Here is a 23,914-nt window from a genome sequence, read left to right as displayed (position 1 = left end):
CATATGAAAAGCATGCTCTCAAACTCGAATCCTGCAAATCCTTTATTTTCCATCCAAGTTTGGTTGGGAAAAAAAAAAACAAAAAAAACAACCCCATGTGGAAGTAGACAAATGCAGTTCAAATCCATGTTGTTCAACGGTCAACTATACTTAAAGCTACTGCTGTGTGACGTCAGGCAAGTCACTCAATCTCTTATGCCTCAATTTCCACCATTGTATAATGGAAAGAATAACTTAGCAAACAGTATCTGTTACATACCAGGCATTAGGAAAGTTCGCTCTTAACTGGAATCCCAGAAGAGAGGATCTAAAGTCATAGATGTCCTGGGATTGCTCAATGTTGCACTTCTTGCCATTCTGCAAATACTACTTTATGTCAATTAACTATGCCACTTGGTGAAAATCTACACTTGAACCAAACTTGTTTTTTAGAATGTTTTTTACTTTTTTAGTCAATAGGCAGGATCCACAGTTATCTGTGTATGCTGAAGTAGGACCCAAAAGAATAAAAATTATAATGACAAAAGCCACCATCTGTTGAGTATTTGCTAGATGCCAGGGACTATGAAAAGCACCAAATCTTATTGCATACTCCTACCACCACAAAAGGTAGGACTTTTTATCACTCCCATTTTACATAGGAGGAAACTGAGGCTCAGAAGTGATATAACCTGGCAACAGGCACTGAGCTAAAAGTTCTGAAATCAGGATTCAAGTAAGACTCATCTGATGTCAAAGTTTATGTTCTTTACTATACATACTGCCTCTATGAAGTCTGGAACAAAACAGTTACACCACGTTTAGTATTCATCATGAGGTAGGTACTATATTCATCTTGATTTTACAAATAAAGAAACTCACAAAAAGAACAGTGAAGTAACTTGCCCAAAATTATACAGCTAAGCTCCTATCCTTTGAAGTTTATGGGTGGAGAATTAGAAGATTCCAAAAGCTTACAAAGAAAAGATGGGAGAGGACTTTATATGACAAAAGGCAACAGCTGCAATGGCAGCCTTACTTATCCTTCCCTATTAATAATGCTCCCTCTATCCCTCTGTCATATAGTTTGGTTCAAGTGCTGTAGGAGGAGAAAAATATTTAATATCGTGCTAATAGTTGCCTTATAAATATAAAATAGGGAGTAGTCATCTTTCATACCCTCAGCATGGATAAAAGTGTCTGGTATTAAAATCAGATAATTCAAGTGAATATGTACTTCCAAATTATCTGATTTTAAAATGTTATTTCCATAAGGGGGGGTATGGAAAAAGTATTCTTACTTTTCTAGGATTCTGTCCAACTATTAACATCAAAAACAAACACTGAATAGAATAAATGTAAAAATACCAATTTTCATCTGTATCAGTGAGTCTCATGTCTGGTTACATATTAGCATCCTAAATAACTTTTTTTTGTTGTTGTTAATGGAGATGGAGTTTCACTCTTATTACCCAGGCTGGAGTGCAGTGGCGCGATCTTGGCTCACTGCAACCTCTGCCTCCCGGGTTCAAGCGATTCTCCTGCCTCAGCCTCCTGAGTAGCTGGGATTACAGGTGCCCACCACCACGCCCGGCTAATTTTTTGTATTTTTAGTAGAGATGGAGATTCACCATGTTGGCCAGGCTGGTCTCGAACTTCTGACCTCAGGTGATCCACTTGCCTTGTTGCAGGGATTACAGGCGTGAGCCATCGTGCCCAGCCAGAACTTTTTAAAAATACAGAATTTTTGGGTTGAAACCCAGGCACTGGAAGGTTTTGAAAAGTTGCCAGGTGATTCTAATGAGTAGTCAGAGCTAGGAACCACTAATCTGTTCTTTTGTAACACAACAAGAACTAGCCCAGAGACTTTATTGCCAATAAATGACTCCTAAAGAGCTTCCCTCGGATAAGGATGCCAGAAATAGCAGGATCCACCACTGGTGACTGCTGTAAGATGGAGCATGCCAAGGCCAGGCAGTGGCAAAAGCACTGCCTCTTATCTTTAGTAGTCATTAGTAACATCAATGGCCACTTTCAACCTATAAAACTCTTAAAATGCTAACAAAAGTGTAGAATTTGATGTATTACACCAAAAGAAAAATAAATTGGAGGAAAAAAAAATCCAGGACACACTGTGTATTTCCCAAATTGTTAAACTCAAAAAATTCTAGCCACCAACATATATCTTCAGATCTCTACTTGAAAAATAAATGCATAAAGCCATTAATAATCTGCCTCAGCCTATTCCTTCAGCCTCATTTTCCATTATTCCACCAAAGATCCCCTTCAGGCTTGGCTCTAGTAAGTAGTTCTGCCAAATACACATGTGCTTAGTACTTTATTATTCTCCTACTTTTCATGCCTATCTGGCAATCTTCTACTCAACTGTTTACAGTCAGCTTATTCGTATCTTTCAGAACAAATACAGTCATTTCAAACATACTATTGCCATTGTCTTAATTTCAAACATACTATTGCCATTGTCTTAATTTCAAACATACTATTGCCATTGTCTTAAAGATGCATCTATTATGGAAACATCCGTCAACTCAAATATCACTTATGTCTATCGCCCCATTGTGAGTAGAGGCTATAATTAATTCTCCTTTATATTCTTTAGCATGCATGACAGTCTCTGGTATTAATATAATTCAGCTGAATACTCCACCGTCTCAGTAAAGCAAAAAAAAAAACCCAAAAAATTACTATTATGATCACATTAAATTGGCCTAATTATTTTTTACCCCATATTATAAAAATCACAATTTAGCACTCCATTTCACCAATACTTACTGTCATTTTGGTTCGAGACGTCTGACAACCCTGATCTAAAAAACACAAAAAAATTTAAAATAAGACAAATACTCTTTCTTCAGAATGTTCTAAATCCCTATTTCTCATTAAATTTCACCAATTTAAAATGTGACTAAAGAAAATATTTTAGACTATTTTAAGGAAAGAATTTCAAATTTGTATAAAGTATAGAAATATACAGGTAAATAAATGAAATTAATCCTTTTCTCCTTTCGTCCCCTCTGAAAGTATACACTGCTTTCGGGGAAATACTATTATATATTCTTAGATTTATATCTTAAATGATATATTTTTTTTAAAAAATTACAGCTTCTAAAGGGTTTTTGTTCTTCCTCCCAACCTACTCCCTAGCAATACGATTTGCTAAAAATAATTTTCATTTAAAATTGCAGATGACACGATAGTTAGATGTCTATTCTTTTTAAAATTTGTGTTATAGCACTGTTTAGCTTCTCCTCACTCTCAACTATGCCTTTTCTCAATTAGCATGAAATTTCAAAAAGACAATAAAACTAAAAGCAATACATTTATAAAAACAACATACAAGGGTACTTCGACCCAGATAATCTACGGAATTTAAGTTGCTGTTAAGCTATCTCCAAAATCAACTATTCATTATCAGTGCTTTGGATTCAAAACTACGTAAAGACTGATGTACAGGGTTTTCAAGTTATCACCTAAATTATTACATACCATAATGTAAGTTTTCAGGTCCTTTCTGAGTTGTCATGTTGGGCTCATTTTGTTGACAGTAGAAACGCAGTAAGCAATGTTGATCACAGAAATGTTTCATTTCCCCACGCCACTGAACTCGCTCTTTAAGAGTTCCTTGAGATTTACAACAGTCACACCTTGCAGCCTTAATTTAAAAAGGAAGGTTTCAGATATTACAAATTATTTTTGAAGACTTCCAGAAGTTTATCAGTGATTATTGCCAAATGTGATAAAACCGTGACTGATACAGAAAAAGTAGAACTATAATATAAATCATTTGTAAACAGTAAAATCTACAATAAATGAAAGAAAGAAAAAAAAAGAAGCAATTTCTCAATTGACAAAGTCCATCCTATACTTACCAGAAGTCAAAGACCAGCATTACAAAAGTAGGATAACTAAATATATATATTGGTAGACCAAATGAATGTATTTTAGTGTTTTTAAATAATTTTGAGGGCCATATAATATACTGGTAGAATTGTCTCCTACAATCATTACATTGAACATTTATGAGTAATGAACGGATTTCCCAGGTTAGTTGTACAAGACAAAGGTAATTTTGAAGCAAACTCTTATGATGGGAAATTTATGGATGTTAACTTGAAAATTTTGAGTTTTTCAACAGTTTAATATAAATTTGAAAAGCTTTAATAAATACATTTATTTAATTTTAATAACAACTTTATGTTCTAAAACAATGTTTAAATGTTCTGAAAACCAATAATATCTATAAGACAAGCAATTTGACCCACATCTAGGAAAACAATCAGCCCAATGGGTCCACAACTTAACTTGCAATACCAAAAAACGATACAAGAACAACAAATTAAAATTCATAGAATGTACTTTATTTTGGTGAATCAATAATCTTGAGACAGATTTTTCTTTTTTAGAGATCCTAATTTCCCTAGATTTTGCCCATTTTCACTATTTCTTAACGTCTTGACCAATGAGTTTAACGAAAATATAAGTGATGTATCTTCAAATACAGAAAAACGATGTAATTTCAAACACAGTTCTTTTCATAATTTAAGTTTCTGATCTAGAAATGAACTATTATTTTTTTTTTCAATTACCCTTTGGCTTAACAGCTTAGAAATTCTGATAAAGTAATAACTGTTAAGTATTTTGCAGTTCATGGTAACTGTGGCCATGGCTTTTCCTTTATTACTCTAATCTAGAGTTTTACACTGTGGATTTTGAAATTTCTCACGTTGTATTTCAAGAGGAATTCTACAAATGCCATGTTAAAATTCCTGGTCAGGAATGTTAACAAATGACTGTGTTGACAAACAGGTCTTACATAACAAACATACCCCAAGGTTAGAACACAGGCTTTTTTTTTTTCTCCAGGTCAGGTATTTCTCCTGCTGAATAAATGTTAAATGAAGATTTATAGTATAAATTATGACTACTAAGTGATGCAATATCACAACTCTTGTCCAAAAACTTGTGAATCCAAATTTTATACTGCTGATGGTATTATGTGATCATCTCAGTAACAATAGCACTTAATATCAACCAAGATCATATTTTCACTCAATAATAAAAAAGTCCCTTTGTTAAATTCTCACCAGCGAGACTGTTCTTCGAAATAACCATAGAATTGTTCCAGGGTTTCTTTTCTTTCTTTCAGTTTCTTTTTCCCTTTTTATAATTTATGCTCAAAGAAAAGACAAAGCATAAAGGAAGGAAATGGAAGCTTAATACTTTATTCACTGATTCCGAACAATGCAGGAACCGAAAGTGGAGTTACAGCCTGACTACCTTGTTCACTGAGAACCTGAAATAAAAGCCAAACCCATTGTACCTACTCTCTAGAAACCTTCACAACAGCCCTGCAAAATGGGTACTGCAAACTAAGATCTAAAAAGATTAAATGACTTGACTAAGGTCAAATATTAAAAATGCAGAGATAGGATTCAAAAGGCAGACAACCAATTCAAAACCTAGGCTTTACCCTGTACACTAAGCAATAAAGACAAAATGAGTTACTATAAATGAGCAGAGAATAAATACCCTAACACAATACAAATAAAATGCTACAAGAAGATTCTCGATTTAACATTTAAAACAGAAATCTGTATTAATTCAAATCATTACATGTACTATGCTGACTCTTAGTAGTAGTATTTCCATTTATACAATAATTTGGAAGGTCAAGGGCATAAAATTAAACACATTCCACCTCAAGAATTTGAACAATGGAATCACTTCATCGTTCTACAATTAGACACTTGGTTTTTATAGAATCAACACTTGAAGCTCCCTTCTTCTTTTAAAGGTTCAAAACAAATTTAGATAATTTCCCTCTACCCAAAGAAAAAAGGGGCAAGATTAATACCAATTTACAAATGTAAACAAAATAGGCATGTATTTTTTCAGCATGAAAAAAATAATAAGTGAGAACTCAATACTAATAATTCCAACTTTAATGCCATAATCAAAATTTTGGAGGTTGTGAACTTTTGTTTCTTTGACATCCACTCACGCAAACTCCTAGTGAAGTGTTTGGAATTCAGCTAAAATATGATGGCCAATTTAAAAAGATCATTAATGACCATCATTCCTTACCAACACCAACACAACTCCACTCTAAGCCGCATTCCCTAGCCATTTGCAAAAAAGAACTATTAAGACATCATAAAAAATGAAATAAATGGGACATAAGTCTCTGGTTTTAAAAATACTGCATCATCTATTTTGTGGTTTTCTTGTCATTGTGAAATCAAGGATAGCAAACTAAGCTAAGGGGGAGGGAAAAAAAAAAAAACAAGTCACAGGTTCAAACAAATCTAAGTAACAGCCAGGTACTAAACTCTGACTCAAAAACCTTAATCCAACCTATCAGCTAAACAGAAATTTCATTTTCAATAACCGGCAAAAGGTCATTCAGCCTATCCTGACCCAGTCCCTTTCATGTCTTGGACAGTTTCAACTTTTCATTTTTGACTGATATATACATCTTTTTAAACTTTCCTATCCATTTGCTCCCTATTTCACCAAACAAACCTAATTGTCCAGGGGAGAACCATGAATACGAAAAAGATAGGGGTATTTTACAGACATTTTAAGCAGAAATCCTTTATGACTTCTCAATACAGCTTTCTGAGCACAATGGAGTGATTCGCTACAAATTTTTTTTAAAAAAGAATGCAGGGATAAAAGGTGATTGGGTACTATGCAAAGCACAGGAATTCTCCGGTGACCAAAAATATATATTTAAGGCAATATTCGAATATTAAATATTATTTTCCTAAAAATAATTTCAAAAAAATTTTTAAAAATGGATATAGCTGTTTATAAAGAAAAATTATACAAGTCTAATATTATTAATTTAAAGCCCATAAATCATACTGTTAAGACTATTAGAGGGCATTTGTATTAAGAATTTAATATTGCCACCATTCACTACTTGTTTGGAAAACAAATCAAAGCCTGTGTTAAAAAACTGTGCAATCGAAAAGTAATACAGTTTAAGAAAAGCTCAGGTCTTAATAGAGATACTCTTGGGAAACAGTGGACCTTTTGAAATATTATCTTTACCAATTTATCAAACACCTTCTAGCTATTATTGTATTACGATACTAAATTCTTTTTCTTAAAAACTTTTAAACTTACAAAGATCAAAAGAACTATCGGGTTTTTCATTACACCTGGAAACATTTACTTGAGGAAAAGTAAAATCTACTTCTTTCTAAAAAGGTATCTGGGAGAAGAAAAATACGTTAATTTTATTTTCAGCATTTTTTGGTTGCATGATGTCACAGATTTCTTATTCCAATTTAGAAGAGAAAGAATTTAATAAATCTCTATTTTAAATCTAGAAGCAAACCATGATATAGACCAGAAAACACAGCTCATTCAGTGTCTTGTCAAGTAAAACAATTTTTAAAGCATAAAACTAAATTTAAATAAACAAAAAAGTAGAAGTTATTTATACTATAGGTAGTTGTCTCTCAATCTAAAGTGCAAAGATAAGAGAAGGTAAAAATACAATGTGTGTGTACTACCATTTAAGAAATGTTCATGGCTAAACATGAAATAATAGCCAGATTGGCTAGCTGTTGATTTTTAAGTTTCTGTGATGAAGCACTTTTTTTCCTTTGGCTTGAAGCTTATTTTTCTGATAAGCCGGAATGATTTGTAAGGGTCATAGGTTTTAATGTACTCATATATAAACTTGTGAGTATTTAAATAAAAAAAGATAAACCATAAAAGGGGGGGACCCCATAATTAGTTTACCACATTTTCAAGATGATACCATGGCAACGGCAACAGTGAATAGAAGGAATGCATGGGGGGGTATAAGAAAATACAGTCTGACTCAAGTAGAAAGCACAGAGAATAAAGTTACCATTTGATTACAATAATGGCTGCAGGCAGAAAAACCAAGGATGAATGAAGAGAGACAGCTCTTCACACTTCAAAGATTGTGCTGCATATTGATCTGATCGTACAGAAACATCAGCATTGCTACTTGCTTTATAAATTTCTACCATCTAACAAAAATATTCTTACCTTTATTCCTCAGATTAGTATAATATATAATCTATTATGTATATTATACAAAGATCTGTTTAAAATAAGGCATGAATATATAATGTATTTAAGGTACAGAATACTGACATTAAACATAACTAGATGATTGTAACCCGGTATTTGACTAAAGTATTTCTTGTATATTCTGAAATGCACTGCTTCATTAAATCCTCATCACTGAATTCTGCATAAATGAAAACAGAAATAACTATCTTTTAAAAAACATAGCAAGGTGGAACACACGACAACATCTACAATAACATGGTCTTTTGTCAAAGAACGTACCTTTGCTTCCCAAAAAAAGGGAAACAAATCCCAAACTTCCCTATTCTTTAATATATATACACACACACATATATACATATATACACACATATATACATATATATACACACATATACATATGTACACATACATATATACACACATATACATATATACACACACACATATATACACACACACACACACATATATATATATATATTTTTTTTTTTTAGAGACAAAGTCTTACTGTGTCCCCCAGGCCAGAGTGCAGCGGTGTGATCAGAGCTCACTGTCACCTCAAAAACCTGAACTCAAGTGATCCTTCCACTTCAGCCTCCCAAGGAGCCAGGACTACAGGCATGCACCACCATGCCTGGCTAATTTTTTTTATTTTTATTTTTTGTAGAGATGGGGTCTTGCTATATTGCCCAGGCTGGACTAGAACTCCCAACTTCAAACAACCCTCTCACCTCAGCCTCCCAAAGGGCAGAGATTAAAGATGTGAGCCACCGCTCTCAGTAATTTTTTGTTTTCCTTTTTGAGACAGGGTCTTGCTCTGTCACCCAGGCTTAAGTGCAGTGGTGTAATCATAGCTCACCTCGAACTCCTGGGCTCAAGCAATTCTCTTGCCTCAGCCTGCTGAGTATCTGGGACTATAGGGGTATGAAATCACACCTGGCTAATTTTTAACTTTTTTTTTTTTTTGCAGAGATGGGCTCTCACTATGTTCCCCAGGCTGGTCTTGAACTTCTTGCCTCAAGTGATTCTCCCACCTCATACTCCCAAAGTGCTGGGATTACAAGCATAAGCCACTGCACCCAGCCCCAGTAATATTTTTTAAAGCTGGGAGATCATTCATTCAAAGAAAGAAGCCAAACAGACAAATACATTCAGTATGTGCTGTGAACAACAACAAAAAAATCCTCCAAGAAAGATTATACAATATTAAAATTTTATATTCATAATTTTACAATTAGGCAGATATTTGTACAGTAAAACAACAGGGAAATCATCATCACATGGTAACAATTTGTCTCAAACAATAAGATAAACAATGAAAATAGATATAAAAATAAAATGGGATTTCCAAATTTGTACTCACTAAATGCCTTTATTGTTTTGAGATTATCCAAAGAAAATTTTAAAAATAAAACTCCTAAACAATGGGTATAAAAGTGCACTTGTATGTGCTAAACTAACATCAAGCATTGCAAGGCCATGAAGTAACATTTTCTGAGTGATTTCTCAAAAACACTAATATCCATAAACAAAACATTTGTTTAGACTGAAATAAACACGTTTTAGAGTGTATGTTTGTCCTCTGTGTATTTCTAAAATTTGAGCCTTAATTTTTAAAGTTTACATCATATAGAGGCAACAGTAAAGTAATGAAGTAACTTTTTTTAGTACATCAAACCTCTTAGTCTCAATTACTTCACAGCTCTTAACAACTTGGGAATTACTTTACAGCTCTTAACTTGGAAAGCATCTTCCTTTTTTTATTTACAATATGCTAGTTAACATGGTGAATTGCAGATATTAAAGAACTGCACCAGAACTCCTGCAATTCTCCTAGTAGTATCATTTTAATACCAATACCTTGATAAAGTAAACTAAATACTGTTCTCCATATTCGACTATTTCATTTGTTTCTTTAGAGGCCTTAACAAATTTGAAGTCATGATAATGTCTGTCTTCACATGCTTTTTTTTTTTTTTTTTTTTTTTTTGACACAGAGTCTTGCTCTGTCGCCCGGGCTGGAGTGTAGTGGTGCCATCTTACCTCACTGCAACCTCCACCTCCCGGGTTCAAGTGATTTTCCTGCCTCAGCCTCCCGAGTAGCTGAGATTACAGGCATGCACCACCATGCATGGCTAATTTTTGTATTTTTAGTAGAGACGGGGTTTTACCATGTTGGCCAGGCTGGTCTTGAACTCCTGACCTCAAGTGATCTGCCCGCCTTGGCCTCCCAAAGTGCTGGGATTACAGGAGTGAGCCGCCGCGGCTGGCCTGTCTTCACATGCTTTACAACTGTACCCACAATGAAGTTTCAGCATTGAGATGGTTTTCCATGTTATCAACATAGGAATTAATGCTCTTTTCTTGTAATCTTTCTGACTACCCACAAGTCCAAATTTACACTCATTTTCTTATCTAGGAAGAAACTGATGCAATGTGTGAAAAGAGACTGACTTTATAAAAGCAGATGTTGGGGCAAGATGGCTGACTAGACACAGCCAGGTAGAAGAGCTGCCCCGGAGGGACTGAGAGTACTGGTGCACTCCTAAGAGATCTTCAGAGGGAAAGCACCAAGAGTAGAGGAGGGAAGACAGAGAGAAGCTTGGCTTAAGGAGAAGGAATCTGGGAATGCTGCATGGGGCTACCACACACTGGGACTTGTTCTTGACCCCCAATATGCTGAGGGCACAAGTTAGTTGAACTGGCAGAGAGCAACCTGCTCTGGGCACAGGCCTCTGGAATCTCAGCAGGAGGAAACCCTTCAGCCAGCAGGGACACTTGAGTTGGCAGGGAAAGCTGCTTAAAGAAGTTGTAGGGGCAGCAAGCCAGCTGATCTGGAGCCCACAGGGTTTGGTGCAGGGGCCTCTGTAGTGGAGCACAGCCAAGGATGACCATCCACCTAGAATCAACTTGCTCCCATAGGAGACTTTAACCCTAGGGCAACTGTCAGATCTGAACTCTGCGGGGAGGTCTTGCCCATAAGAAGAGGCCAGTCTGACCTGAGCATCCCTTAATCTGTTGGCCTCTTGCAGGGTCCCAGTGTGAAAGTACCTGCTTTCAGGTCAGCCTCGAGTGTCCTAGAAGCCCCCATCATAGCTTCTACCCTGGCAGACGGAACCTGACCACTGGAGACCCCCAGTGGGGTGGCCCCCACAGACACGCAGCAGTGCCACACCCATTCCCTCCCCACACTGCAGCTTCCCCTGGGGCCCATGGATACTTCCCACATCCCTTTGCCATGTGCAGGCAGGTTTTGCTTGCCTCACCCAGCCAGCACCCACGTGTATGTGTGCACCCTGCCCTGCCACTCATGCAGCAGGAGTGCACTTCACCCCTACCTTGCCCCACCAACAACACTGCAGTTGGAGCCTTAGCAGTCAGCCCCGCCCCCACCACAACCTGGCCCTTTCACCAACACTGCCCAGAGCAAAACTAGGCACACAGAACAGTGGACACTCCACCTCCCTGAGCAACCAAGAGCCCTCTGAGAATGCACAAAGACCTGCACCTGCCAGTGCCCTGCCACCACCACCACCACCAGTGCAACCACAGGCACAGTAGCCAACAGGGGTTCCCCACTCCACCCCCTAGCCACATTGCATCCACCACTGTGGCAAGTGCAGGCTGGGAGGCAGGCACCCCAGCACCAACTAGCACCCTACCACAGCCAACAAGTGTGCACCCCATCACGCTGCACTGCTGCTGGCACATGCCAATGCGGATGGATCCTGCTGTCACCGCACTACCAAATGCTTTGACTGACACCATCCAACGAGTGTAGTGATCAGCGGCCCCAAACACGTCAGTCTCCCCAGCACAGTGGATACCTACGCTCCAGGAGACAGAATAAAGTTGAGACTGATATAAGTACCCCGGAGTTAAAGCACACAGTCCAGGAGTTAGGAACTTAGCACCGGTCCCTTAAAACCTTCCAGAACACAGTCACTTGGCTGAAGCCACCTTATTCCACAGTTGAACCCTCAAGGTCATCAAATATAGGATACAATAAAAAAAAAATTGGCTGGGCACAGTGGTCCATGTCTGTAATTCCAGCACTTTGGGAGGCAGAGGCAGGTGGATCACTTAAGGTCAGGAGTTCGAGACCAGCTTGGCCAACATGGTGAAACCCCATCTCTACTAGAAATACAAAAATGAGCTGGGTGTTGTGGCATGTGCCCCTAATCCCAACTACTCAGGAAGCTGAGGCAGGACAATCACTTGAACCTGGCAGGTGGACGCTGCAGTAAGCCAAGATCATGCCACGGCACTCCAGCCTGGGCAATATAGCAAGACCCTATCTCAAAAAAATAAAAAAATAATAAAAAAAAGCAAAGGTCAGCAACTTCAAAGGTTGAAGGAATGTAAGCCCACAAAGATGAAAAAGAACTCGCACAAGAACCCTGACAACTCAAAAAGCCAGAGTGCCTTCTTTCTTCCAAATAACTGTACTACCTCTCCAGTAAGGGTTCTGAATCAGGCAGAGATGGCTGAAATAACAGAAATAGAATTCAGAATATGGAAAGGCATGAAGATCACTGAGAAGCAGGAGCACACTGAAACTCAATCCTAGGAACAAGGTAAGCAGGAGCTTACAGACAAAATACCCAGTATAGAAAAGAATGTAACTGACCTGATAGAGCTGAAAAACACACTACGAGAATTTCATAAGGCAATCATAAGTATTAATAGCAAAATAGACCAAGCGGAAGAAAGACTCTCAGAGTTGGTGGACTGGCCTTGTGAAATAAGACAGACAAGAATACAGAGAAAAAGAATAAAAAAGAATAAAAAGGAACGAGCAAAACCTCCAGGAAATATGGCATTACGTAAAGAGACCAAATCTATAACTCAACTGGTGTCCCTGAAAGAGATGGGGAGAGTATAAGCAACTTGGAAAACATATTTCTGGATATCATCCATGAGAACTTCCCAACCTAGCTAGAGAGGCCAACATTCAAATTCAGGAAATGTAGAGAACCCCAGTATCATACTTCATAAAAAGATCATTCTCAAGGCACATAATCATCAGATACTCCAAGGTTGAAATGAAAGAAAAAATGTTAAAAGGCAGCTAGAGAGAAAGGTCAGGTCACCTACAAACGGAAACTCATCGGACTAATAGCAGATCTCTCAGCAGAAACCCTACAAGCCAGAAGAGATTGGGGGCCAATATTCAACCCTTTTTTTTTTAATTTAACACCAGTGCCACCTGCCAACCAGAATTCCATATCCCACCAAACTAAGCATCATTAAGTAACGCAGAAATAAGATCCTTTTCAGACAAGCAAAATCTGAAGGTATTTGTTACCACCAGACCTGCTTTATAAGAGCTCTTGAAGGAAGCACTAAATATGGAAAGACCATTAACAACCACTACAAAAACACACAAGTACACAGACAAGTGACACTATAAAGCAACCACATAAACAAGTCTGCAAAATAACCAGCTAACATCATGATGACAGGATCAAAGCCACACATATCAATACTAACCTTAAATGTAAACAGGCTAAATGCCCCAATTAAAAGGTACACAGTGGCTTGGATAAGGAAACAAGACCCATTGGTATGCTATCTCCAAGAGACTCATCTCACATGCAATGACACACATAGGCTCAAAATAAAGGGATGGAGAAAAATCTACCAAGCAAATGGAAACCAGAGAAAAGCAGGGGTTGCCTCAGACAAAACAGACTTTAAACCAACAAAGATCAAAAAAGACAAAGAAGGTCATTACATAATGGTAAAGGGTTCAATTGAACCATCAGACCTAACTATCCTAAATATAAATGCACCCAACACAGGAGCACCCAGATTCATAAAGGAAGTTCTTAGAGATGTACAAAGAGACTTAGACTCCCAGACAATGCTCCAATAACAGTATCAGACAGATCGTCAAAGCAGAAAATTAATAAAGATATTCAGGACCTGAACTCAGCATAGAATCAAATGGACACCCCAAAACAACAGAATATACATTCTTCTCACTGTCACATGGCACATACTCTTAAAATTGATCACATAATCCATATAAAACATTCCTCAGTAAATGCAAAAGGACTGAAATCATAACCAAAAGTCTCTTGGATCACAGTACAATCAAATTAGAAGTCAAGACTAAGAAATCCATTCAAAACCTTACAATTACATGGGAATTGAATAACCTGTTCTGAACAACTTTTGGGTAAATAATGAGATTAAGGCAGAAACCAGTTAATTCTTTGAAACCAATAAGAACAAAGATACAACGTACCAGAATTTCTGGTACACAGCTAAGGCAGTGTTGAGAGGGAAATTTGTAGCACTAAATGCCCACATCAAAAAGTTAGAAAGATCTCAATTTAACAACCTAACATCACAACTAAAAGAACTAGAGAACCAAGAGAAAACCAATCCCAAAGCTAGCAGAAGACAAGAAATAACCAAAATTAGAGCTGAACTGAAGGAGACTGAGACATGAAAAACCATTCAATAGATCAATAAATCCAGGAGTGTTTTTTTTTTTTTTTTTGCGTGCGGGGGTTGGGGGGATTAATAGACAGACTGCTAGCTAGACTAATAAAGAAAAGAGAGAAGACCCAAATAAACACAATTAGAAACAATAAAGGGGATATTATTACCACTACCCTCACAGAAATACAAATAACCACCAGAGATTGTAATGAACACCTCTGTGCACATAAACTAGAAAATCTAGAAGAAACGGACAAATTCCTGGACACATACACCCTCCCAAGACTGAGCCAGGAAAAAACTGAAGCCCTGAACAAACCAACAATGAGCTCCGAAATTGAATCAGTAATAAATACCCTACCAACCAAAAAAAGTCCAGGACCAGATGGATTCACAACACAATTCTACCAGATGTACAAAGAAGAGCTGGTATCATTCCTACTGAAACCATTCCAAAAAATTGAGGAGGGGGGACTTCTCCCTAACTCATTCTATGAGGCCAGCATCATCCTGATACCAAAACCTGGCAGAGACACAACCAGAAAAGAAAACTTCAAGTCAATATCCTCGATGAACATCAACGCCAAAATCCTCAACGAAATACTGCCAAACCAAATCCAGCAGCACATCAAAAAGGCTTATTCACCATGATCAAGTAGGCTCTATCACTGGGATGCAAGTTTGGTTCAATATACGCAAATCAATAAATGTGATTCATCACATAAACAGAACTAAAGACAAAAACCACATGATTATCTCAATAGATGCAGAAAAGTCTTTCAATAAAATTCAACATCCTTCACGTTAAAAACTCAATAGGCTGGGGACGGTGGCTCACGCCTGTAATCCCAGCACTTTAGGAGGCTGAGATGGGCAGATCACAAGGTCAGGGAATCGAGACCATCCTGGCTAACATGGTGAAATCCCATCTCTACTAAAAACACACAAAAAAATTAGCTGGGCATGGTGGCGGGCGCCTGCAGTCCCAGCTACTCGGGAGGGTGAGGCAGGAGAATGACGTGAACCTGGGAGGCGGAGCTTGCAGTGAGCCAAGATGGCGCCACTGCACTCCAGCCTGGGCAACAGAGAGAGACGCCATGTCAAAAAAAAAACCTCTCAATAAACTAGGTATTGAAGAAATATACCTCAAAATAATAAGAGTCATCTATGACAAACACACAGCGAACATCATACTGCACAGGCAAAAGCTGGAAGCATGCATTCCCCTTGAAAACTGGTGTAAGACAAGGATGCCCTCTCTCACCACTCCTGTTCAACACAGTATTGGAAGTCCTGGCCAGAGCAATCACGAAAGAGAAAGAAATAAAGGGCATCCAAATAGGAAGAGAGGATGTCAAACTTTCCCGGTTCACAAATGACATGATCCTATATCTAGAAAACTCCATAGGCTCAGCCCAAAAGTTCCCTCAGCTGATAAACCACTTCAGCAAAGGGTACAAAATCAATGTACAAAAATCACTAGCTTTTCTGTATGCCAACAACAATCAAGCTGAGGGTCAAATTAGATACACAATCTCATTGAAAATTGCCACAAAAAGAATAAAATACCTGGGAATACAGCCAATCAGGGAGGTGAAAAATCTCTACAAGAACTACAAAATACTGCTCAAAGCAATCAGAGATGACACAAACAAATGGAAAAACATTCCATGCTCATGGATAAAAAGAATCAATATCATTAACATAGCCATACTGCCCAAAGCCATTTACAGATTCAATGCTATTCCCATTAAACTACCAATGACATTCTTCACAGAACAAAAAAAAAAAAAAAACTTTTAAAATCCTATGGAACCAAAAAAGAGCCCAAATAGCCAAGGCCATCCTAAGCAAAATGCAAAAAGAACAAAGCTGGAGGAATCATGCCACCTGACTTCAAACTATACTACAGGGATACAGTAACCAAAACAGCATGGTACCGGTACAAAAGCAGACACATAGACCAATGGAACAGAATAGAGAGCCCAGAAATGAGGCCGCACACCTACAACTATCTGATCTTCGACAAACCTGACAAAAACAAGCAATGAGAAAAGGATTCCCTATTCAATAAACGGTGCTGGGATAACTGGCTAACCATATGGAGAAGACTGAAACTGGACCCCTTCCTTACACCATATACAAAAATTAACTCAGGATGGATTAATAAATGTAAAACCCAAAACTATAAAAACCCCTGAAGCCAACCTAGGCAATACCATTCTGGACATAGGAACCAGCAAAGATTAAGATGCCAAAAGCAACTGCAACAAAAGCAAAAACTGACAAATGGGGTTTAATTAAAGAGCTTCTGCACAGAAAAAGCATGCACACATATGTTCATTGCAGCACTATTCACAACAGCAAACACCTAGAGTCATCCTAAATGCCTACCAATAGTAGAGTGGATAAAGAAAATGTGGTTCATATATACCATGGAATACTATGCAGCAATAAAAAAGAGATTATATACCCTGCAGGAACATGGATAGGACTGGAGGCCATTATCCTTAGCAAATTAACACAGGAAAAGAAAAAAGCAAATACTGCATGTTTTCACTTATATGTGGGAGCTAAATGATGAGAACACAAACACATACAGGGGAACAACAGACACTGGGGCCTATGAAAGAGTGGAGGGTAGGAGGAGGGAAAGAATCAGGAAAAATAACTAATGGGTACTAGGCTTAATATCTGGGTGATAAAATAATCAGTACAACATGACCCAAATTTTTACTTTGGTAAATTTGGGTCATGTTTGGTCATTTACCCATCATTTACCATGACCTAAATTTACCTATATAAAAAACCTGCACATGTACCCCTGAACCTAAAAGTTAAATTTTTAAAGTGGATTTAGTATGACACATACACATACACACATTTATGGTTTCAAATTAAATGTTTCTGGTCTCTATTTAGTGTTCTTTTCAATTTTAAAGTCCCCCAAAACTCACAATTAAAAAGGCAAAAAGCCAAAAAAGAGCAAGATGTTTTTAAAATATATCTCAAGTATCCAAAACAATTACCTGCTAACATTCAACACTGATAACATAGTTGAAAGTATTTCTATTTAGCTGGGCATTGGTGGCTCACGCCTGTAATCTCAGCACTTTGGGGTTGAGGTGGGCAGATCACTGGAGTTCGAGACCAACCTGGCCAACACGGTGAAACCCTGTCTCTACTAAAAGAATAAAAATTAGCTGGGCGTGGTGGCATGCGCCTGTAATCCCAGCTACTTGGGAGGCTGAGGCACAAGAATTGCCTGAACCTGGGAGGTGGAGGCTGCAGTGAGCCGAGATGGTGCCACTGCACTCTAGCCTGGGCGACAGAGATTTCATCTCAAAAAAAAAAAAAAAAATTCTACTTAGTGAAATAAAGACACAACAAATTTTAGAAAAACAATCCATTTTGTTAAACTACAATGCTGAAAATATAGGTATATCCTAATCTTTTGGTAATGCTTAAGTTATTAAAAAAAGAGATAAAAATGCTACTTCAAACAAGCAGAAATGACAAGACAATTTTAATGAATAGTATTATCAGGGCTGGGCCTTAAGTGTGTACATTTTTAAAATAAATGAGTTGCCAGATTTGTAATGGTAACAGCTACAACGTTTTTTAAGACTGGTTAAAGTAGCTGCTGTAATAAAGGAGTTACTCGCCTTGTAGTACCAATCCTGAAATTTTTTACAGCAATCTTCACTGCAGAAATCTCTCACAACACCATCGAGTTCTTTAGTTGCTCCCTTCTTACATAGCTGAGAACAATAGTTGCAAGTAACACATCTCAATCCTAAACGTCTGGCAAAATCCTGTTTGTATAATAATTTGCAGCCTGAAAAATATAAGATTTATATATTAAAACAAAAAACACATGAAAACTAATTATTGAGCAGAGACAGATCTTAATTGGTCAAGATTTTTCCTCTCCTGATCAAAACTATAAAATCTACTGTAATCAATATCAACCTATAAAAATTAGAACAGAATATGGGATATTTTATTAGATAACATATTATCTAACATGTGGGTTAAAATAATGTTTCAAGACATTAAAATCTAGTAATGTCTCAGAATTATTTTATTTGTTCTATTTAAACAGAATCTTGCTTGGGCCTGGGAAATAGACAGATAGAATCTTAAGTATCAAACTAAGCATACCACAAATAGGCATTTTAGAAAAAGGAACAATGTAGACTACTGAGAGGCTCTGAGTAAATGTATAGAGATATTCAACTTAAGTGGGCATTGTAGCCAATTTTTCAAGCTTACCTCTCTTACATGGACCTTCAGAAAAATAAAACAGATTTATTGACTTGCCCAGAGAAAATACTTTTGTTATCTAGTCCTTTAACGAAATATGTCTTTTTTCTACTACATAAACGCATTAAGTATTTTTACATATCCTTATTTATTCCCTATAACACCTCTACGAGGATCACATAATACTCTATACTTATACTGTGCTATGTAAGCAGAATGACTTACATGTTATCTACTAAAATCCTATTCATCCTTTCATAAGGACCTCAAATTATACCCCTACCACAAATGCTGCCCACCATCAACCTAGTTTAAAATGACATTTCCTGTCTGCAAACAGGAACTGCAATTGTTTTCTATAAAATTTATTTAGCAATCATTTATGTACTATCCTATGACTTCTGTTACCTTGAACTATATTTTAAAATATTCTTTAAAATTTACCTTTATTAGTTTTATCTAACTAGAGTTTGATGGTAGTACTAGGTATTATGTGTTTTGTTATTTCTGACAGGTTCTAGCAGAGAACTAGGTGCAGTAAGAGAAAGCAAAAAATATGTCATTTAACAGGAAAAAAAACCACACATTCTTTTTCAACATGCTATTACCGATCTGAATGTATAAATCCCTCCAACTGAAAATTATCTTCTTGAATGTCAATTACCTATTTGCTGCTAATTGTCTATTCATTTTAGTAAAGTCCATATAATCCAAATGGTAGACAATTAATGACATATATGAGCAATCAACATCAGCATGTTCAGATTTATGAATCAGTAAGAATGTCATGGCACAACTCAAATGTAAAAAGACTAATTCAGAATCAATCTTTTCAATGAAACATTGTAAGATTTGTCATTTTTCATTATAGCTTTACTCTTAAATAACAGCGAAACATGGTTACTTTCCATTCCAGGTGAAATGTACAAAATTAAATTTAAATAGGAATGCCTTGTTTTATAAGCAAGCAGCACCCTCTTACGGACATGACTTTACATTACATGTTAAGACTGTAAATGAACGCACTAGTTAGTAAATCTTTTTATTTTGCTGTCATTCTCTACTGCTGACATTTAGGATTTTCCCACCTTTCTCTTACTCCAAACTAGCAGTCAGGAATCCATAGAAAAAGCAGATCCAGAAAAAAATATTCCTCATTAAAAAATTATAGGTGAAGATAGCAGACAGGAAAGCTGGGAGTTCAGTGCCATGGACCAAAGAAAGATAGAAAGTGAAAGCCAGCTTAGAGCAAGAATGTCACATTGGGAGCAGGAATAACACAACCCCAAAACCCATAGCTACAATCCTAGTTCCTATCTCTGGATAAGTAGATTTAGAATTTGAATTCATCTGTATAATCTGCTGCCTGGCACCAGAGCAGCAAAAGTGTAGATAAGAGGAAAGGGAATTCTTGAACATACTAAAACAGAACCCAGTGTTTCCCTGGCACCCCAAATTGAATACCTAAAAGTATCTTCCCATTTTAGTACTGCCATATGTGATTTTCTTTCTGGTATACATATTGAAAACCTTTGCAGGTTAGGTAGTAAGCTGCACAGGGAAAATGGAGCTAATGGAAAACAATTTTAAACCACTTGGAAAACCAACTTTCAGACCACAACATGTAGGTTTAGAAATAACATGGCATGAAAATGCTTTTATTTTATTCTAAAACTTTAATGAAATAAGAGGTTACCAAATTTTTAGAGATAAAACCATCTTGAAGCCCAGATCTACAAACACATATAAAATAACGAAACAAGTCAGTAGAAACGTAAACTCAATTTTTTTTGTTCAACTACATTAAAATTGTGCAGCCACTCTGGATATATTGTTTTGGCAAAAAACATTAAATATCAATAAATGTTATGAACAACACTGTATATGCAACTTGCCTTCACTACAGAAAGGTCTCTTAACGCCAGAGAAATTTACTGTTTCATGAAGAGTCTTCTCCTCTTGACAGTATTCGCAATATGTAACTATGCAATGCAACTTCTTATAGTCATCTGAACAAGTTTTGCTGCAGAACTGATGCACTTTGTTCTAAATGCACAATGGGAACCTTGGTAAGTATATGACGACCACCTCAAGAAAAAGCTTAAGAAATAAACACGCCACTTTTACAGAAGCAAAGTTAAATCATTTACCTATTTAATGTTAAGATCCTTGGGGATAGATTTCCTACAGGCCATGGATGCCTAGTTTAACCAATTCACTGCCAAATTTAAACATAGCTCCACAAAATTCAGTGCCATTAGCTACCCTAAAATTACTTAATGGAAGTAAAAGTATCACTAAATAAGATGATAGACTGGTGTTGCTAACATAATTGGAGAAATGGGAAGAAAATGATGGAAAATACAGCATAGGTAAACAAAAGAAAGATAAAAATTATGGCACTAATAATATTTTCAGTCAAAAAGAAAAATTCTTTGTTGAGTATAAACAAGTAGGCTCCATCACATTCCTACCACACACCTTAATAGTAACAGATGTATCATGGATGAAGTATTCAATTTGGTGCCATCACACAGCGTGCTGCTGAACTTGAGACTGAGTTGTTTCCCTTGAATGGAACACGATTAGTAATAATTTGTTTCTCCTGGGCCCAAACCCACAATAGCCAGAGCTACTTTTCAAATATTAACCCAAGCAGGTATGAACAAGTTAAAACTTCCAGGGAGGCAGCTTTTCTCTCATTATTGAGCAGGCTACAGACTAAGTCTAAACCATTTACTTTACGTTAGCAAAGACATGTGAAGACCAGAATAAGGAAGGTGAGGGAGTCTGGGAATCAACTCAAGTAGTAAGGCAATCATTAGTGGAAAGTTGCCCCATTATGACTATGTAATTTATAGAAGGAGGAAGGCAACAAAGAAGCCACATGGAGTGAGGAGAAAGAGACCACTGAATTCTCAATCTCCCAGGGGGACACGCTCAACTCTCATTCAGTGTGGCAGTGTCCCTTAACTGCTTCTAACACTTAACCTCCATGTAAATAAAAGCAATACACCAAAACAACTACAGAAGTGGAGTAGCATTGACATAAATGCAGTGAAAAGGACCTCATTTTGATCTAGTATCAAAATTCAGTGTATGCAGGATCTTCATTTTCTATATGACACTATTATTCTGTATGCTTGCTAATGGATTTCTTTCTTCATTCCCTCATCACTCCTTTATTACCTCTTACTGGGCCTTCATTCTTACTGCTGTTACTTAAAGGTTATCAGTCACTAAAAATCATCACTGGATGCCAACAACAGTCTCAAATAGGGATTGGTTTAAATGATCTGGAGACAGCACCAAAGCAAATAATAAACTAAAAAATGTTCCAGTCATTAAACTGTTAAAATGAAATTTCAGGTTTCCAAAGTACTTTAGAAATCATGTAATCCAGGCTGGGTGCGGTGGCTCATGCCTGTGATCCCAGCACTTTGGGAGGCTGAGGCGGGCGGACTGCCTGAGGCCAGGAGTTCAAGACCAGCCTGGCCAACATGGTGAAACCCCATCTCTACTAAAAATACAAAAATTAGCCAGGCGTGGTGGCAGGCGTCTGTAATCCCAGCTACTTGGGAAACTGAGGCAGGAGAATCGCTTGAACCTGGGAGGTGGAGGTTGAAGTGAGCCAAGATCACGCCATTGTACTCCAGCCTGGGCAACAGAGCGAGACTCCATCTCAAAAAAAAGACAGAAAAAAATCATGTAATCCAGTTCTGGGTACCACCTTTCACTTAAGACTTAGTTACTGAATGACTCACCAACAGCTCCTAATAAATTCTGGCTCAAGAACAGTGTTAATACTACATCTTCTAAATCTTGTATACCATTTTATCATATACTCCATGCACTACCTCCCACCCTGCCCCACCCCTAAAGCAGTGAAAAGAAACAATGGCCAAAGGCAAGCATTGCTCAAGAAAGCAATGGGCAGCCTGGGCAGTCTTGTCCATGTATCCATCTATTACTGCCCCCTTATGAAATAAAAGTCAATCATCAGCGTTATTGCTAATGGAGACATGTCAAAGCAAATCAGTAAACTAATGAAAAAAGGGAAAAGAAAATAAACTTGTAGTGGGATTCATAGGCCACTATTGTTTTATTAAAACACAATTATGGCCGGGCATGGTGGCTCATGCCTGTAATCCCAGCACTTTGGGAGGCTGAGGTGGGCGGATCAGTTGAGGTCTGGAGATCAAGACCAGCCTGGCCAACATGGTGAAACCCCGTCTCTACTAAAAATACAAAAATTAGCTGGGCATGGTGGTGCCCACCTGTATTCCCAGCTACTTGGGACGCTGAGGCAGGAGAATCACCTCAACTGAGGAGACAGAGATTGCAGTGAGCCGAGATCGTGCCACTGCACTCCAGCCTGGGCAACACAGCAAGACTCTGAGAAAAAAAGAAAAAGAAAAAAAAAAAAATTACAGAATTGTATCATTTTATAAATGACAATGTGGTATATGACTAATACATTCTAATATGTACAGCTACTGAGTGATAGAAAATATCGTTCTCAGATAATACAGGACAGGGAGAAACATGGGACAAAAAAAGGAAAGACAATTGCTCTAGGTACGTAGCTAAACAAAGTGACATTCTGTACACTATTATGAACTTATACAATATATCAGGAATATGACTTCAGTAATTTTTCTTGGACCTAAAAAGACATAGATCCTTTGTTGGTTTTCCACTCCCACATGAGAATAAATAATCCAATCATAAAAAAAAATCTGAAAAGCATATTTTTATCTACCAAGAAATAGGTTTCCAGATGGAAATACAACACTTATTTTACTAGACTTTCTTTTTAGCACTAGATAACACACATTACAAAATACAACTTGCCTCCCATTCCAGGATTTCTGGTTTTGAACAAAAGGAATTTTTGCAGTAGTTGCATTTCAACTGAATATCACTTGGCGCTACAAACTGGCCATTTGGAGATGACTGCATACTTAGAGCCTAAAACAAAGAACAAAAGATACTAAGCCTGACATGTATGTTTGAATTTCTATTTGTGATTACTGTCATATATCTACGATGTCCAGAAAGTAATATACATCTTGCTTAGATATCTTTTCAGCACATAAAACTCATTTCCAAATTTTGTCCTTAAAAATTATAGTAT

At 37.2% G+C, this 23,914-nt stretch overlaps 1 protein-coding gene across 7 annotated transcripts in view; it reads right to left on the bottom strand.

Annotated features, from left to right (window-relative positions):
• ZMYM2 (zinc finger MYM-type containing 2) overlaps positions 1-23,914 on the bottom strand; it is a 129,050-nt gene that overhangs the window by 31,617 nt on the left and 73,519 nt on the right. For all 7 annotated transcript variants that reach the window (XM_055097125.2, XM_055097124.2, XM_055097127.2 and 4 more), the window contains 5 exons: positions 23,632-23,748; positions 20,673-20,823; positions 18,177-18,349; positions 3,487-3,652; positions 2,773-2,807 (listed from right to left, as the gene is read on the bottom strand). In XM_055097125.2, the coding sequence (XP_054953100.1) occupies positions 2,773-2,807; positions 3,487-3,652; positions 18,177-18,349; positions 20,673-20,823; positions 23,632-23,748 (642 nt within the window). The remainder of the gene's footprint in view (positions 1-2,772; positions 2,808-3,486; positions 3,653-18,176; positions 18,350-20,672; positions 20,824-23,631; positions 23,749-23,914) is intronic.

This window comes from Pan paniscus, chromosome 14, assembly GCF_029289425.2.
Source record: "Pan paniscus chromosome 14, NHGRI_mPanPan1-v2.0_pri, whole genome shotgun sequence".
Lineage (NCBI taxonomy): Eukaryota > Metazoa > Chordata > Mammalia > Primates > Hominidae > Pan > Pan paniscus.
This window is presented reverse-complemented; position numbering and strand designations above follow the sequence as displayed.